The sequence below is a fragment of the Astatotilapia calliptera genome, chromosome 14 (assembly GCF_964374335.1).
Source record: "Astatotilapia calliptera chromosome 14, fAstCal68.1, whole genome shotgun sequence".
In the NCBI taxonomy this organism is placed as follows: domain Eukaryota; kingdom Metazoa; phylum Chordata; class Actinopteri; order Cichliformes; family Cichlidae; genus Astatotilapia; species Astatotilapia calliptera.
Window position 1 is genome coordinate 12,521,107 of NC_137435.1, and position 17,132 is coordinate 12,538,238.

Here is a 17,132-nt window from a genome sequence, read left to right on the forward strand (position 1 = left end):
AAACCCACAATAAGAATTTACACAAAAGAAATTACCTATAAAACTTTTGACATGCAATAAATACATTCATTTCACTAAAGCAAAGTAAGATCAATATAGACACTGAAATACGCAGAATGCACAAAGAGAAAATACTGTTTTGGTTTAAGTGTATTGCTTTTACTTGTCATTTTGGTATAAAAGGTAAAACCATGTAACAAAAACACCGGACGCTGCTGATGCTTCTGGCACGCCTGGTTCATGCCTGCTGAAATATGATCCTGTCGTCTACTAAAAAAAAAAAAAAAAAAAAAAAATCTAATTTCCATTGTAAATTTGTGATGCATGTATTCTGCCATGCATTTTTCCATTTATTCACAGCTACAATTGTCTACGTGGCAGCCTGTGTTCCTGCATAACATATTTGTCCCTGAACCACAGTCGGGCACAACCACCTCAAAATGTCAAAGTGGTCTTCATTAGATCATAATCCATCATTTCTACACTTCTCCTTACCGATTTTCCAAAACCAAAATAGATGCTTGTGCCTTTGTGTACGTAAGTGTGTGTGAGGACCCTGAGGCTCTGTAACATTTTGGCACAGGTTTCAGCGTGTGACGGGTGAAAGCCGTCAGTGGAATAGCCTTTCTTTAAAAATGGGTTTTTCTACAAGAAGCGACACTCCAAACGGAGCAGAGCAAGCTAATTAAATCTGACCTAATCTGGAGCAGCAGTCTGCCATCCAGCTGTGTGTTTATGTGTGCGTGAGCAGGAGTGTGTTAGAGAGATATACAATCGAATATTCTCCCCCGGCTGACTTTCACTGCACCAAATTCCTGCTTGTTTTGTCCTAGCTCTCTGTTTGTCTTCAGATTTAAACTTCTGGAGCAGAAGTTGTGCACTGTAAACTAAGCAATTAAAGCCAAGGTCCACTCAGTGGACTTTGTATGTGTTCAAGGTAGAGAGAGAAAAAGAGATCCAAACAAAACAGATGCAGGAGGATATGGACAGACAGAAGCCCCTTCACTATTTCGCTACAAAGAGCCTACTGTAGGTCATGTGCTGATTTGGTGATAATTGCTAGGCCTGGAAAGAGGGTGTCATTTCCAATGTCACACTGACATGAACGTTAAAATTAAAAACCTGAAATTGACCTGCAGTGATAAAAAAAGAAAAATAAAAATAAACATGTCCTCATAAGATTAAATTGGAAGCGGGTGGAAAAAGAGTGGTGAGCAGACACACACAACGCTGCCAGCTTTCCTTTGTTATTTACTGAAGGTTAAGACTATCAAGCACAAGCTATTTTTCTCTCTGTTTCTGCTTCTTTTCCTCTCAACCCTCTCTCTGTTTGTTCTCTCCATCTCAGCGCATGACTTGGCTGGTGCAGCTGAGGCCCGACTCAATTGTGCAATTTCATACATGTTTACTTTACTGGCATCTTTCTGAGCATATTTTCCCTGAACATTTCCTCTCACATTATTCTGCATTTCCTCTACAACAATAAGATGTCTTTAATCTCTCCTTTGTAAGCCATTCCTTGGCTTGAAGATCACAACACAATAATGATGTCAAATACAGGGTTTTTTTGGGTCCGTCATTTGTTGTATTTTAACACATGCCACAAAGTTCATTTTGGAAATTGATCAGGGCTTAAAGAAAAAGAAAGTAGCTCTTCACATAAACATTTAGACAACTGTCTTCTTCAGCATGAAAAACAGCTGGAAGTAAGTGGATCATGGGAGAGGAGGGGAGGCAGCGGGTGCTGTGGGTCAGCGGTTTGTGTTAAGTGTAAGAAGAGAGAAGGCACAGAGAGAGGTGAAGAGGGAAGCTGTGCTTTGAGGGTACGAGGGCGGTGAACGAGTGTGGCCGAGCTCTGCACTGGAGGGAGGAAGAAAAGGAAGCAAAGTGCCAGAGGAAAGGCAATTGTGGGACTTCTAGGGGATCATAAGAGCAATAAAAAATCACAATACAATGATTTTTCCAGAAAAGTGCAGTTCAGAGAAATAAATCAAAAGCAGCTGCTTGTAATAAAGAGCCTCGAAAGTGTCAGGTATCTCCCTTGTACTTCACCCTGCTACACTGTGGGAAAGGCATTCAGACATGTAGATGGGCAGGTGCATTAAGTAGCCACATCAGAAACCTCCCCATGCTACAGTCGTACAATTTATTGCAGGATAACTTCATACTTTTTATACCGAAGGCACGTTTGAACTGACTGACTTCAGAGTCAGTTTTCCCATTTAAAGGACAAGCTTAGGCTTGAATATCAATATCTGACTCTAGCTTATATTTAAACATAAGTGCTCATAAATAGAAAAATATGTACTGTACACAGGACAATAGTAACTTGTGCTCACGTTCTCACGATTACCCACACTGATAATGACTTTCCTAACAAGGTAAAGATGGTTACAAGCTAAGCTCACCGATGCAAACCTCAACGTTTGTTGCTGAGTTTAGTTTTGTGCATCTGCGATGTCTATCGAAAGCTTCAGTCTTTTGTGGCACACCTTGCAAAATATAATAAATGTCAAACAGTGGTATGATTTCAGACTGTGATGCCGACAGGCGGCACAGAGGTGACCTTGGCCTCCTGCGACTGGAAGAAAGCTTAAAGGCATGCTTTGCATTTTTTAACGTTAAAGCCAAATCCTTTTTTGGTCCACGAGATGCTACTGCAGATCATCCAGAACCCTTTTAACTTCTATAATGTTAGTGTTACAAAAAGTTACAGGACTGGGATGGTTGCCATAAAAAAAGAAAGAAATTAAAAAAGGGGAAATGACATGACAAGTAAAGTACAAAAACAACCCACACCTAATTTTTTGTGGCTTTTGTTAGTGCATTCATTTATATTTGCATTCACTCATTTGATTCTAAAAATTCATTTAACTAATAAACTCTTTAGATGCCTAATTATGTTACGCTCCAAACATCTTCATCAAAACCACTGTGGTGGCAATAAGAGTTTTGCTGGGCTTACTTGTCATATAAATAACATTAACAAAGGCAAAGGGCATAAAACCCATGGGGTGGGTGGCTACATCAGTAAATTGAAACAAGGCTCTTCTAATTAGACTAAGTGAAACAACCACAGAGCAAAGGAAACACTGCCAAGTTTTTCAATTAGGCTCTACAATACACTCACTGGGGTCTTCCTATTATTTAGTCTTGCCTCAAATTTAAATAAAATGTTCAAAATATGGATATATAGCAAATAGAGGGGAAATTTATTTTAAAAAACCACGAGGATGCCAAAAGTATTGAGTCTACAATATCCTCAAATTCTAACAAAGCATCTAAATGTCTCACCATGCAGCCCTTGAAAGCCTTCAATGCAACATCACTGTGATACTGAGCAGAGATTTATTCCCAAAAAGCAACAAGGGGAAGGAAAAGAGAAGATACAGACTACTTGTTTTCTGAATGGAGAGTTTCAGAAGTGTGGACAGGCTTTCATATTAGGACAATGGCTCGCATCCACCCTGCTGTGCTCTCCCTGCTCCTCTCCCTCCCCGTTCTCCGTCTTTCTATCTGCTTCTGAGTAGAAACACACGGCACATCCTGCTCAGCACAACACACCAGCCAAAAGTTCACTTCCTGCTCCTCAGCTCTTCTCCTTCACACCAACCCTATTCCCAGGACATGCATTACCAGGCCTTCATGCGCTTAAATAGCACAGGGACACACAAACAGACAAGCAACTGCTTCCCCTTTCTAAAGACGTGAAACGCTCCCCTCCAGTAACATTCGCACATAAATGAAATTAAGCAGATTTCAAACAGTGCGCTTCCTACAGAAATGCTCGGGCATTATCTTGGTCTTCCCTCTTATACAGATTTGGTGTGACAGTGGAAGCGGTATGTTATTTTAACTAGTGAAGGGGAGTGTGGAAATTCTCACGACTGCCTCTGCCTGTTTTTTAGGTTTTGAACACATACACACACGTTTGTAGATGAAGCCTCTACTGGTTTTATTTTTATTTTTTCTGCTATGTTCTTTTCCTTTTTTTCTTTTTTTGCAGAGCACCAAACAAAACAAGCTGGCTTCCTGTGTGCTTGTGTGCATGAGCGACCTCCGTCTGACTCTTGTCAAAAGTTCACTAACCTCTGAGGAAAAGGGGGCCAAACAATACGAGGCTAGCTTTCATAGTCAACCAGCAAAGCCACTGCGTGTCTGTTTAAGGAAGTACAGATGATGCATCATGTCTTTCACAGAGAGAGCAAGAGAGGGAGAGAGACACAGAGAGAGAGGGAGATATTTCACAACACAAAGCTTGTCAGCTCAACTTTACTGTAATATATTGATCTCGCTGCCTTCATACTTACTAAACTGTGGTTCAGATATCGACAAGCACTTAAGGTACAAGCATAAATGGCTTTGCCTTATGTTACAACAATGGAACTGGTCAGACATAAATGTCATTGAAGAAGACAAAATAGAAAAAATGTATACCACGTACTATAACAAAAATGTTAATACCACCTTATCTCTCCACAACAAAACTGTAACAACAAATGGATAAACAAAGAATTAACCACAGGTTTAACACAGGACAACAATCCTGTTAATAAAAAAAAAAAATACTAAGGTGAGTGTGGGTGAGTGTGTGCATGTATGTGTGTTGATACTGTTGATCTATAGTTTACAAAAGATTAGCATCTCCACGCTGGGTTCAGTCCTGAGGTAAGCACCAATTTCACGTGCGCTGCTTTCAGTTCAAATTAAAATGAAGAAAAGTGACAAGAAACAACATGTTTGATATGATCATATGCTACAGAAAATAAGCCCTTAAATTATCGTTACATTTAAAAAGAAAAAGGAAAAGTAAGTAAGGCACACTGTATGATTTTTTTTTTTTAGCCTTTATGATTCACTACGTCTATCACAGTGTATTTATGGCTTTAATCTTCACATTCACCCTCTGAGGTTGGCATCGGCACTATAGTGGTCAAACATTTCTAATCTGAATTGAGGACTAGTAAAAGTGGACAAAGACCCAAAAAAAGAAGAAAAAAAATGCAACTTCTTTTTTTTTTGGAATAAAGATTTACAAACAAAAATGTGCCTTCAACCCACAATCTTTAAGTGCTCTTTTGTTTTCAGGCTGCTCAGCCAACACACAAATCAGTCATTCATTGTTTCCGCATTTAATACCAGCAGGGCCGAGAGGCAAGGCCAGGACACATTTGCTAGGCTGGGATCTAATGTTAATAAGTGGATCAGAGGGGTACAATGGCAGGCATGAAATGGGACATCACGCCAGCGAGCAGTGTGAATTGTCCAGGAGAAAGTGAGATTTCACAGGGATTACTGAAGCACAGCAGCTGGGAGTGCTACTCACCCGCTGGCTTCCAAGGAAGACCCACAAACCCCTTCTTATGTTCATATCACTGACAGATTAGCAGCTTGCTGTGTGTGAAGGGGGAGCGTATATGCATCCGGTGTTTGGAGTGCTTCTAAGGCAAAGGGCTGAGTAGAGCACTCACTTTGGCCTGTCAACAGTAGCGGGGCTCCCAGACAACAGACTACAGGGGAGGGAGGTCAAATGAGAGGCCGGACGGTGGAACAGAGAAGCATCCAACAAAGCCTCTGACTACTGCTGCTCCACGATTAATCATCAGATTAATGAATGGTTTAACTGCTGATGACAGTAAATGACAGATTTCTGTGTCATTAAGCCCATCCTTACCCCTGCCTCTATGCTCAACTGTATCCATAATTGTAATAATTGCACAATGTCAGCGGCAACACCCATGCTTCATGTACACCATAAGATGAAGCTCCACTGGCCGTGAACGGGGATTAGTGTGTCATCAGTTGGGTATGTGCAATCATGTCCCAGTTATGAGATCACAGGGCTGTGCTTGCTGCATCTCAATAACAACTGAGCGCAAAGGGGTGGTTGTCGAACTGCACAGGAAGTTTCGGCTCATAAGTGGTTGAAAGCTGGGCATAAGGTGGATTCAACTGCTGTCATATAGTACAAGCCCTTTATCCACACAAATATGCAGAGTGGTGAGTGGTGTTACTTTAAAATAAATGGTGATTGGGGAATATATTGCCCTGGTGACTATCAAAATGCTCTTATCATTCAGTCATTTCCCAAGATGGTGAGAAGCTGGAGAGCGAGATACATAAATTGTCCAGTACCCCAAAAACAGGAAATTAAAAAATGAAATAATAGAAAAAAACAGACGAAATGTACTCCCATTCCTTTAAAGTCCAGGTGAGTGGCCTTATTCATATTATAAAAGTTCTGGACAAACCCTGAAATTTGTCCTTATGTGCTTTTTCTTTCTTTCTTTTTTTTTTTTTTTACAAAGTTGAATAGTACACAGGTTTAGGGTCAGGGATAGTTTTTGTTTTCTTTGGATTCCACCATAATAAAAAATAAATAAAACAATTTTCATTTTGGTTTTCAATTTTTCACTTTGGCTCAATGGCTGTAATCATAGGAAAAAAAGTTTCTTTGCATACACTGTACATAAATACTGTACTTTTTTTTTTAAAGTGAGTGTCCCTTGGTCACGTAATAGCACGAAGCTCCTTTATGAAGGAGGTCTTTAGGATACATTAGATGCATAGAAAGGCACTTACAGTCTACACATTTTGGTGTGCATTAGCAGACCAATTGTTTATGGCCTGAGTCTGAGGTGCAGAGATATTGAGTTGAGGTGAATGGAATAAGGATACTGCAAATTGTGTGTGCACACAGACTTATCGGTGATATCACATGTCTTAACTTGGTGAGTAGCGGTCGATGGTTCGGGCGTCAGAGAGGGCCTGTGGGGGCAGTGATTGGCCCAGGATGTCCATCTTGTCGTGGGTGAGGCCCAGGTGTTCAGAGGCCAGTTTGGAGAGTGGATACAGGCTCTCCATGACCTTTGCATCAGCCACCAGTTGCTGCTGCGCTTGGATGAGAAGCTCACTAGCCTTCTCTTGTTTGAGTCCAAGATGCTCTGCTGTGTATTTACTCAGAGGATAAATGCCCTCTGCAAAGTCCAGCTTCAGTTTCCCATCTGTGGTCAGGCTCCCTGCAGTCCCTCCACTGCTGTGCATCTTCATGTGGCTGATGAGATTGCGCTGCTGAGCGAACTTTCCCCCACACACCTGACATTCATAGGGCTTCTCACCAGAGTGAATGCGCATGTGCTCAGTGAGGCGGTACTGCCGGGTGAAGCGCATGCCACAGGAGTCACAGGCAAAAGGTTTGAGGCCCAGGTGGCTACGCATGTGGCGGGTCATGGTACCGCGCTGTGTAAATTTCTTGCCACAAATACTGCAGGGGTAAGGCCGTGTCAGCCAGTGGGTCTTCTCATGTTGGCGCAAAGTGGCTGGATCTTTGTAAGACTTGTCACAGGTGGAACAGCGGTAGGGTCGAATCATCTCCCCGATGCTCGCTGGATTCAGCTGGCTCGACTTGGTCTCTAGGTGTGACAAACTGTTCAGAGTGTTGCTGCTGTTGAGGCTTCCATAACCGTTTGTGTTACTGCTCATGTTTTTGCTGCTGCTGTTATTGCCGTTTCCTATGTCCCCGCCTGAGTTGCCGTACAGCTCCTCTTCCGTGTGTGTCTCCACATGTGCATTGAGCTGCTCTGAGCTTGGGAAGCCTTTGTCACAGGGAATGCACACATACAGATTGTCCCCGAAGCTCTCCGGCTCGTACGGCATGTGGAACCTCCCCATTGGTCCAGTCGGGGATGGGCGACCCTCACTGCTGCCTGTCTCTTCTGTGCCTGACCCGCTCTTGTCATCTGCTCCTTCACTCTCCTCCCCAGTCTTGTGATGGTTATGATGCTGATCTCCATTTTCACCCCCTTCCTCTTCATCTTCGTCCTCATCTTCATCTTCAGCTGTGTATGACAGCGGTTCGTGTTTTACCCAGCGGTAGATGTTGCCCATTTCTCTGCCTGCCTCTCCGCCTTCCGTGGGGGTGTCCGGACTTGGGGGGCATGGGTAGCGGTCTGTCCCCTGGGAACCTGAGCGATGCAGGTGGGGAAGGTGCGGGGCTATCGGTTGGTTGAGAGGTGGAAAAGGTGGCGGAGTGAGGGAGCCTCCCTGGTCAGTTGATTCCATTTTTTCTGAGGGGAAAGCTCTGCCATTCATCCCATGGATAGGACTTGTGCGGTCACTCAGAGTCCCATCTCGCTCCTCGTCATTATGAGTGTTCCCCAGATGGGTCTGAGAAGGTGTGAGCTGAGACTGAGAGGTGGGGCTTTTCTTAGAGAGATCAAGGCCGAAGCTGGGTGAGCAGTTCCTGTCGGATAGGGCTGCACGCCCAAGCTGAGAAGGCAGAGGTGACTGCAAAGAGGGGAACACCTGAGAGCCCTGGGTGGAGGTGGGAGCATACAACTCTCCTGTATGAACAGCTAGTCGATGTGGAACAAGCTCCTCTGGTGGTAGTGCCCGGGGTCCGTGGCTGTTCAAAATTCCGCCTGGAGGACAGGATTGAATGACAGGAGTAGAAACCCTATACCTGCCACCACTCCCTAAACCCATGCTATTTGGCCCCATCTTTGAGTAGGGTAGAAATGCTGGACTTGGGCGGGGAGGGTACTTGCCATTTCTTCTTAGCTTCTTTTTGCACAAAGCCACTAAGTCAAGCAGTTGAAGGTAGCTGGCTGCTGCCAAGACAGCCCCTAGATTTGGTTCATTTGGAGAAGTGGGGTCTCCATCACTAAGGCGGCCTGTGTAGATGTAGTCCAGAATTACCCTGAAGACCCCTGGACTCACCATCTCGTGATCGAGGTTGATGAGATTGTCATGGACCACCAAAGACTTCAAGTAGAGGCTGCTGGCAGCCAGAATGTTCTTGTGAGCTCTGAAGAGGGCGTTCTGCACCACGATGATAACATCACACAGGAAGCCCTTGGTGCGTTGGCTGTTGAGTTGCAGGAGGAGATCCCTAGCATGACTTGGAACTTCCATGGCATCCAGCATTGTTTTCAGTCCACCACCTGCAACAACAGATATCTGTAAAACGTCATGCAGCAGTCATCATTTCAAGTCACAATAAGCCAATTAATGTGCAATTTTCTGCACCACTAAAAGTATTATTGATGCATTTCATAATCACAATCTATCAAAAGTTACAATAAACACATTACATTAAATAAGAGTATATTTTCAGAAGTTTGAGTGCCAAAAGCTTTAACAGCAAACGGGCTAGTAATGTAAACCATTAAAAAAAAGACCTCGCATATGGATGCACTTATTAAGATGAATTAACCGCTGTCAGATTTTCTTTTAAAACATAAACAATACTTAAATACGTCTTAATGGAAGCTCACAGTTACGCTTTTATGATTCGCTTATTATTTGCGTAACAGCTATTTAAGCAGATTGACCAGCTTTGACAGTAAAGTGCAAAACTTATGTGTGGAAAGTGCACGGAAAGGCCACTCGGTAGAAGTGAACTTTTGCAAAAGGTGAGCAGTTGCAGTGGTTTTCTCATTATAAGAAATTCAAGTCTTTGCATTCACTTCCTCTGCAGCAAGCAAAAAAAGAGAAAGAGCTCAAGAGAGAGAGCCACAAATATATATTTTGTAATTGCTGGCTTCCTGATAAAGTATTCCAGAAGTGCTGCACACAGTTTTAAACAAAGCTTAGGGACAAATGTTTTGCTAATATGACGAAGAGCAGGTATAAACCTGTGGGGGAAGGACACATCCAAAAAAAGATCGAGATTTCAGCTCCCCTTCTTGCCCAGTCATATAAGGAACACTGAGCACACGGGATGTAAATCAACATTAGGTGTTTCAATACGCTACGTTGAGGTAGGTTTCAAAGATCCAGTGTGCGCCTACACACACGCGCACAAACATGCACATCTACACGCTCAAATCCCGACAGTAATTGTTCCACCAATCTTAAACTATATTGGCTGCACGAATGAAATCCCACGTATTGTTCAATCAGTGGCATCTGAGCCTAGTTTACTTACAAGATTAAACGTCTCAAACTGTCCCTAAAGGCTCAGTCTCACTGATGGGAAACAAGCAGCTAAATAAATATCGTGTCATCCATCTGATCGCTGTCTTCCTGACACCAGCTCATTCACTTCTTGTTTATTTCATTAAGTGTACACACTCAGCATAAGAAGGGAGAAGTATGAGTTAAAAAAAAAAAACCTGACAAATGAGTTACTGAGGAATTATGACAATTCCCGAGCAAAATGTGTCAATTTTTTCCTCCAAAAATCTTCCACAGCTAAGACTGAGCATTTTTAAAATGTTGATTGTTCAGCATTAGAGCTGCGAAATCAGACAGAAATGTCATCACTCACAAAATGGAAAATGACAAGTCACAGTCAAGTCCAGCAAGTGATCATCTGATAAGCATCATGCGATAAATATCAAAGGAAATTTCTGTTTTTAACAACAAATGCCATTTTAAAAAAAATAATTCATTTTGAATTTTTTTAAAAGGTCATGTCGTCATTTCCACACGTACAGCTGAACTATTGTATGATCGGAAGTATATCTTTTAAAAAGACAGTTCTAGTAAGGGTAGTACGTGGGCTCACACTCCATCCTGTTTCCAGCTGACATGTGAAGTGCATCCACCGCCGGCTTCTCTTCTTTTCGGCTTTCAGCGGACATAATTTACTAGAAATTTTCATGACATCAAACGAGTTTAAGATCTAAGTAAATATGAAGAATTGACCGAGTAATTTCCATAACTTGCTGAGCTGTTGCAGTCTTCATCGCACTGAGCTGATTACTTGTTACTCTGAACCGTATGTTAACAGACTGTGTACATTCTCTCCTGTATGTGGTTTGTAGTGCACATTTAAGCATTAGAATTTCATCAGAAAGCCTGGCAGAAAACTAAGCCTTCTTTATATCCTGACTTCTGATTAAATACTTCTTCACAGTACATAAAAATCTTTTTCTTAATTGACATATTACAACATCTATGTGCACCTGCAATGTCCTGTGGATACAGCCTAACAATTTTTTTTAGTAATGTTTTGTGATAACAACAGGCACAGTGTTTGTGAGTTTACTATCAAGACAACAAAGACCTCTATGCTTTTGCTCTTTGAGTTGTTTGACAGGCTACAACTTGCCCTTTAAATAAACTCTCGACTTACTATAGCCCCTGACAAAAAGTGAAACATTACAGTAAAAGATGTAATACAAAACGCTTGATCTTGAGGCCATGTGTAAGCTGGCTGCATCCTGTTAGGAAGCTATCGATGATTGCAATATTTAGTCAGAGAACACATCTTAAAGAGAACCTGCTACATGCCGTGAACTTGAAAACACATTTTAAGCCTATAATAAGCCACAAAAACTGCTTGTTTTGTTATGTTAAACATGCGCTGTAATGTTATTCTTCAAGACTGCACATACAGTGCAGTTTCCTGAGGGAAGCTTACAGCTCCCTCGTAGATTGATAGCTTTCTTCTAAAAGACCCCTGAACAGGCTAGAAAATCTCTTATGATTGTTATGTAGTTTATGGCAATGACATTCACCTTTTTGCATTAGATTAATAGTCATTGTTTCTAAGTTTTGTCTGTTTTGTCACTTTTGTGGTTTGGGGTGAAGCAAGACTAAACTTCCTACCTCTGCATACAGCCTCAGTCATATAAACACGCCACACATCTGCTTAAAACGTTGTGCTGATGTTTTATTTTCTTTCTTTTCAATTTGGGACCCATATTCCTATAGCCTTGTTTATTTTAGAATAAATACAAAGTCAGTGTAAATTTTTCGCAAAGACTTTTACCGTACTTTTTTACAACTTCAGCCCACCTAATTTATTTTGTCATTTTTGTGACTCAATGGAGGCTAACTGTTTTAGAGTTTGAAGTTTGGGAAAAAAATGAATAGACTGGGTGTTTGCAGTGATGATTAGTGATTATATTTGACAGTTTGGTTTTTTTTTCGTCACATCAGTAAACAGGATGGGCAGTTAATCATTTTCCTGTTTGATTTCTATATTTCTATAATCCTAAAAATCATCACAAATTTAGAAATAGACTACTGATAAAGACATGAGGGTGACATCTTCTTCATGTAGATTGTAACTGAGTTAACAATGAGATAACGAGATGGTCATATTAACCATGACATTATAATAATCCAAACTTCTATGCTAGTATTACGGAGGTAACCTGTTTGCTTGTTTTTTAAATGATATACTAAAGTTTTCAAAGCAAGTCGTTCCTTTTTTTAATTTCCTTTTTTCCCCTAAGCAATTATCAAAGACAATATGTATGATAATAATTTCTGCAGCTTGCTTGGATGCAGTTATTATTATTGTTTTCCTGTGCGATTATTAAGGAGTAAATTCTTAACTTCGGTGTTGGCTTTGATTTCACTGTTAAAATATACATGTACATACACATCGGAATACTACATGTCGCAAAACAAAAAGTCGTGTCCCGCCTTCGTGAGTCGCCGAGAGGACCCGACCTCTCGGTTTCTAACGTTTTAATTTGCCCTTCACACACTGAGCAGTAAACCGAGTCACGAGTGAATGCATCTCCTCTGCGCTGCAGCGCCTCATCTACCCTCTGCTTCTCCTTATCTCCGCCAAAGAAGAAGAAGAAGAAAAAGAAATGAAATCATCTCCAGAAACAGGCCGATTTCACCTCATTGCGCTACGAGGTGTATCACACAGCTGTTTCTTATAGCAACTCTTTTTTCCCTTTTCAGACCTGTCAGCAGCATTGAGAGAGCATCTCTTTCCGGGCAGCTGTGTAAAGTCTCCACTTGTACAAAGGAAACCAGAAATTTATACACTGCAAATCACCCCCCACAAAAAAAAAAAAAATTCATATAACGCTCTCCTGCGTTTGTGTCCTCACCTAAGCTCCGCACTGCTGTTGTTACACATAAAGACAGATCCCCAGTGAGGACTTTGCTTAAGGATTTTGTTGCAGCATCCCTGACAAATTTATAAGACATTTATTTTACTAAATACAGCTTTTTAAAAATGTATTTATATTTTTAATTCTGAGTTTTTAACGTTTTTAAAGTTTTTTTCAAATACACTATCAGTCAATATAAAACACGTTAAAATCTCATTTTACAGAGGGATTTTTTTTCTTGTTTTGTACTCGAAGCGTGTCAGATTATTTTTATTTGAAAACCGCCGGTTACATCGGCGTGATCTTGAAGAAATATACAAATTACCAGCTTCCTCTTTACGTGACAATTTTTTATAACGTAAGGAACAAGGTATTAAACAATTCTATGTTTCAACCAATGCGAATTAAATGCGCTATAAAGAACATGTGCAATGTTCCGTGTCCGAATTAAAACAGGATTTAAAAAACAGAGAAAGACGCCATATGTTGTAAAACAAGTTCCACTAATATCTCATCGACTCCAGGAAGTTTCCTTCTGAAAGCACGCACAGAGTTCAGTCATTATTAATAGAAATGTCATCCTTCCCCTCTTCTTGCCTCTGTACATATCAGCTCTTACCTGCATGCCCGATGTCTTCTGCCATCCGATCTAAGTCTCCCTTAATGATCATCTCAGCAGTCTCTAGGAGTCATATCTGACGTTTCAGCTTTGAACTGCCAGCCTCCAAAAAACCATGCCAGTTTTCCGAGCTCGTCTGCCAGCTCTTTTTTTTATGATTATTAATTGATATGAATTTCTTTTCACTCCTTAGGTCCGTCCTCCCACCCACTTTCCTCCCTCTCCCTCTGTCTCTCTGTCTCTCTGTCCCTCCTCTCCCCTCTTTCTCGTCCCCTCCTATAAAAATAAAAATACGTGCTTAGTACAGCATCATTTTCCTCCCTTTTTTTCCAAGTAATTTCCTTAGCTATTTTTGAGTTGGAGCAATAACGCGCACAGGGATGATAATGGACCCTCTATGCGCCCTAAGTGTTTTAGCGCCCCGTGTGATGTCAGTCTATAATAAAACTAAAAGGTAAAATCGAGGGCAGGAACTTCATGTGACCCCGACTTGAACTTCTCAACACATCGTCTTAAAGAGACAGGCAGCAATTGTATACATATGTGTGTGTTATACCTATGATCCTTAGGTAGCCCACCTTAATTTTAGACAGAAGCGTAATGACGGAAATAGCTTGGACAGCGAATCAATAACATGTCAGGAGCTTAAAGCAGTCAGACTTCTTCCATAACGACGCTGATTTTATTTTTATTTTTTTCTTCAAAACTCAGCTCAAAATTCAATCAAGTTCAATCACAAATCACTAAGGGAATAAATGTGTTGATATTGTATAATTGAAGCCGTTTCATTGAATAAATCAAAAAAACGGTTAAAATAAAAGTGTCCGTGTCCTTTTCTCCAGACTTCCCCTGACAAAAACCTGCCACAATACGAGCCTTAAAGAAAACAATTAGCCTCCCTTACAGGGAAAGTTAAAGCAGGTTAGATAAACTTTGGGCACCTTAAAATTCTCTCGCGCGCGCGCGTGCGCTCTCCCTCACCCGCTCAGGTAAAACACCTGTTGCGCAGTTAAAGCCCTCGATCATGACCCGGATTGGTGACTGAACCAAACACCAGTACGAGTTTGGGATACAAAGGGAAACTAGCAACTCGATGACACGAGGGCCTTTTCTTGGCTACTTAAAAATAATCAAGCTCTTCCTCTGATGTCATATTTTTAAGATAAGTAATGAAGTCAAAGTTGTGCGCCCTCGCAGGTAGTGCCATGATGACGGTTTTTAGATAAACAGAAATTGTATTTCCCTTTTCTGAAGAAGTCCTTTGCAGCTTCTCTATAAAGTATTTAAATTAATTACGTGAAACTTTATCTAATATCTATTACAGTTTCCTATTCTGTGCCAGCACAACGTTTTTTCACCCCGTTTCCAGTTTAGTTGAATAACTTGCATGTTGTTTGCCAAATATCAACAGAAAACCTAAGTCTGAAATATTGCATATCAAATGAGCGGTGGTGCTATAATCCAGATGTTACCGTCTCTGTCAGTACGGGTTACATCAATCTGCTCAAAAGGAAAAGACCTGGGGAAGCATACAGTAATTGGATCAACTCATCTCTGTAATTCAATAAAACTGCTCATTCTGACACGTCTGCCTGTGTGCCATCCCCGCCTTTCTACCCGTTTCTCAATCTTACCTCGGACTCATGTCTGGTGCTCTGGCCGTATGTCTTCTCCCCTTTTCGGCATTCCCTCAATAAGATCTCCGCAGTTCCCTCAGTGTCCAGCTCTCTCTCAAAAACTTCTCTTCCGCGTAAATTTGCAGCCCCCTCTCTCCCGGTCTCCCCCTCTTTCACCTTCTTCCACACACTGAATTTCTCACGTGTTAACAAGACTGTCTGACACTTCAGACTGTGTTGAGGTCCGTTCGGACCAAACCTGCCGGCTGAGACTTTACGCGCACAGCGACACCCAATGGCAGTGAGTCCCACAGGCCTTATCGAGAGTGGGACGCGGGTTGCAGTGATGTTGGGGGGATGAAAAAGTCGGTAAGCGCTGGCCTCTAATTTGTGAACGCCATATGACAAGCGTACAGTAACTTATAAACCAGTTATATTGATAAGATAAGATCAGCCACGTCGTTCGCCAGAATGTCAACGAGAGACGGCTGCATATTAAGGGTAAGCACAGGGAGAGTGCCATAGTCATTGTTCATTTTCACGATAAAATGCGTTGTTATGTAAGAATCATTCAGAAGTACAAACACCCCCCAGCAGCTTCCAGTTAAAAATTACAACAAAAAGCTTTAGGTACTTTTACTTCTAACAACTATATTACATTGTATGATTATCTTGTTGAGTCATTAACACGTTAAAAGGTCTTTAATGATGTAATGACTCGCATTTGAGTCGATTTTAAGTGCTTTATATGCTGCATAACAGAGTATTTATATGTGTGGTGTACTAATGCTTAATTTAAGAAGCGACTGCAGTTGCCAAATGTAGCTGACTACAAGTACAGTATGTCTCTCAGGAGAAGCGTAAAGTAGCAGTAAACGTTTAAGTAAACGCTGTACCTTAGTATCTTTTCACGCAGAGTAGTTGAGCTGAGCATTAGTGAACATTAGCAGTAGACTAATAAAAAGCCTTAGACTCCCTTTGTATCAGTTGCACTCTGAGCTGTTATTACAAATCAAACAAAACATGTGCACAAAAATGCTGTGTTTTTATGGCTCCTAATTAGTTTCAGTACCTTTGAAAAAGTACATTTTGATTCTGCTTGCAAACTATAACAAGCAGGAATCATCACCTTTAACTGCATTTGGACGGATTATGTTATTCAGGCCTCAAGCCTTTCTATAACCATCCAAAAGCTTCTTGTTTTTTTAAGACCGCAGACTGAAATTGATGAAACAAATTATTTTGCCATCATATTGAGAGAGACAGCCGATGTGATTCGGTGAAACACTTACCAAACTGAGGCCGATTCATGTTTGTTTTGATCACAGCAGCAGCATCTGACAATGTCATAAAGCACACAGGGCCTCTTCCTCTTTAAATTATCCAACCTCAAGGTGCTGGTCTTTCACTGAAATGCTCTGCTTCAAAACTTAGTGCCTGGTGAAGTTGGGGAAGGTATTGTCTCTGACTTCCATGTTCCCTTGATGAACTGATGATAACCTCACAGACAGAGAGAGACAGAGTTTTCTGTAGGTGGAGATAAATATCTTCTATCAAGGATATGACAGTGTTTCAATTCATAGTCCAAAATAGTTTCCACCAAAGGAAACGTTGTTGTGATGTCATTTTGTCAGGTAGGCTATATGTAGATTTAAAAAGGAGTATAGGGCTGGCAGCATTTTTACCCATTTAAATCCTAATAGTCTCAATATTTACACGATAACTGTCTCTGATTTTTATTAATTCCAATTATTTGTTGGCAGAAAGCATTTAAGATGACAGATTAGACATATGCAGGCTTTACATTTGCCTAGAAAATTTCAGTTGCTATATGATTTTTTTTATTAAGGAGTTATGACACATCTGTAAAGAACAATGAATAAAGAACAACAATCTAATTGATGCCTTCAAATGTAAACTATTTTTTAAAATGCTCTAATCACAAGGCTAGAATAGGTAAAATCTAAGAGTGAATAACAGCCGTTTAACAATCAGCAAACTGTGATGCTGCCTGTTAAGGAAAAGTCTCCGGTTTTGCAAAATTGATATAAAAAGAGACACAACCTTTTAATCTTAGCAGTATTAAGCAGC

At 41.1% G+C, this 17,132-nt stretch overlaps 1 protein-coding gene across 3 annotated transcripts; it reads right to left on the reverse strand.

Moving 5' to 3' along the window:
• Positions 1-6,273: 6,273 nt before the first annotated feature.
• hic1 (hypermethylated in cancer 1) lies at positions 6,274-15,275 on the reverse strand. Of its 3 annotated transcripts, none has more exons than XM_026193042.2 (2): positions 15,060-15,275; positions 6,274-8,942 (listed from the first exon to the last, which is right to left on the reverse strand). In XM_026193042.2, the coding sequence occupies exon 2, from the start codon at positions 8,923-8,925 to the stop codon at positions 6,724-6,726; it is 2,202 nt and encodes a 733-aa protein (XP_026048827.1). In that variant the 5' UTR covers positions 8,926-8,942; positions 15,060-15,275; the 3' UTR covers positions 6,274-6,723. The 3 variants fall into 3 exon arrangements, with proteins under 3 accessions (XP_026048827.1, XP_026048825.1, XP_080144979.1); XM_026193040.2 differs by lacking the exon at positions 15,060-15,275 and adding an exon at positions 13,426-13,662; XM_080288853.1 differs by lacking the exon at positions 15,060-15,275 and adding an exon at positions 13,426-13,581 and having other exon boundaries at positions 6,274-8,958.
• Positions 15,276-17,132: the final 1,857 nt, after the last annotated feature.

Coding starts and splice junctions, on each gene's coding strand:
- hic1 (XM_026193040.2), bottom strand. CDS start 13,477: ATGATCATTAAGGGAGACTTAGATCGGATGGCAGAAGACATCGGGCAT. Junction 8,943..13,425: donor AGAAGACATCGGGCATGCAG/GTAAGAGCTGAT, acceptor CTGTTGTTGCAG/GTGGTGGACTGAAAACAATG.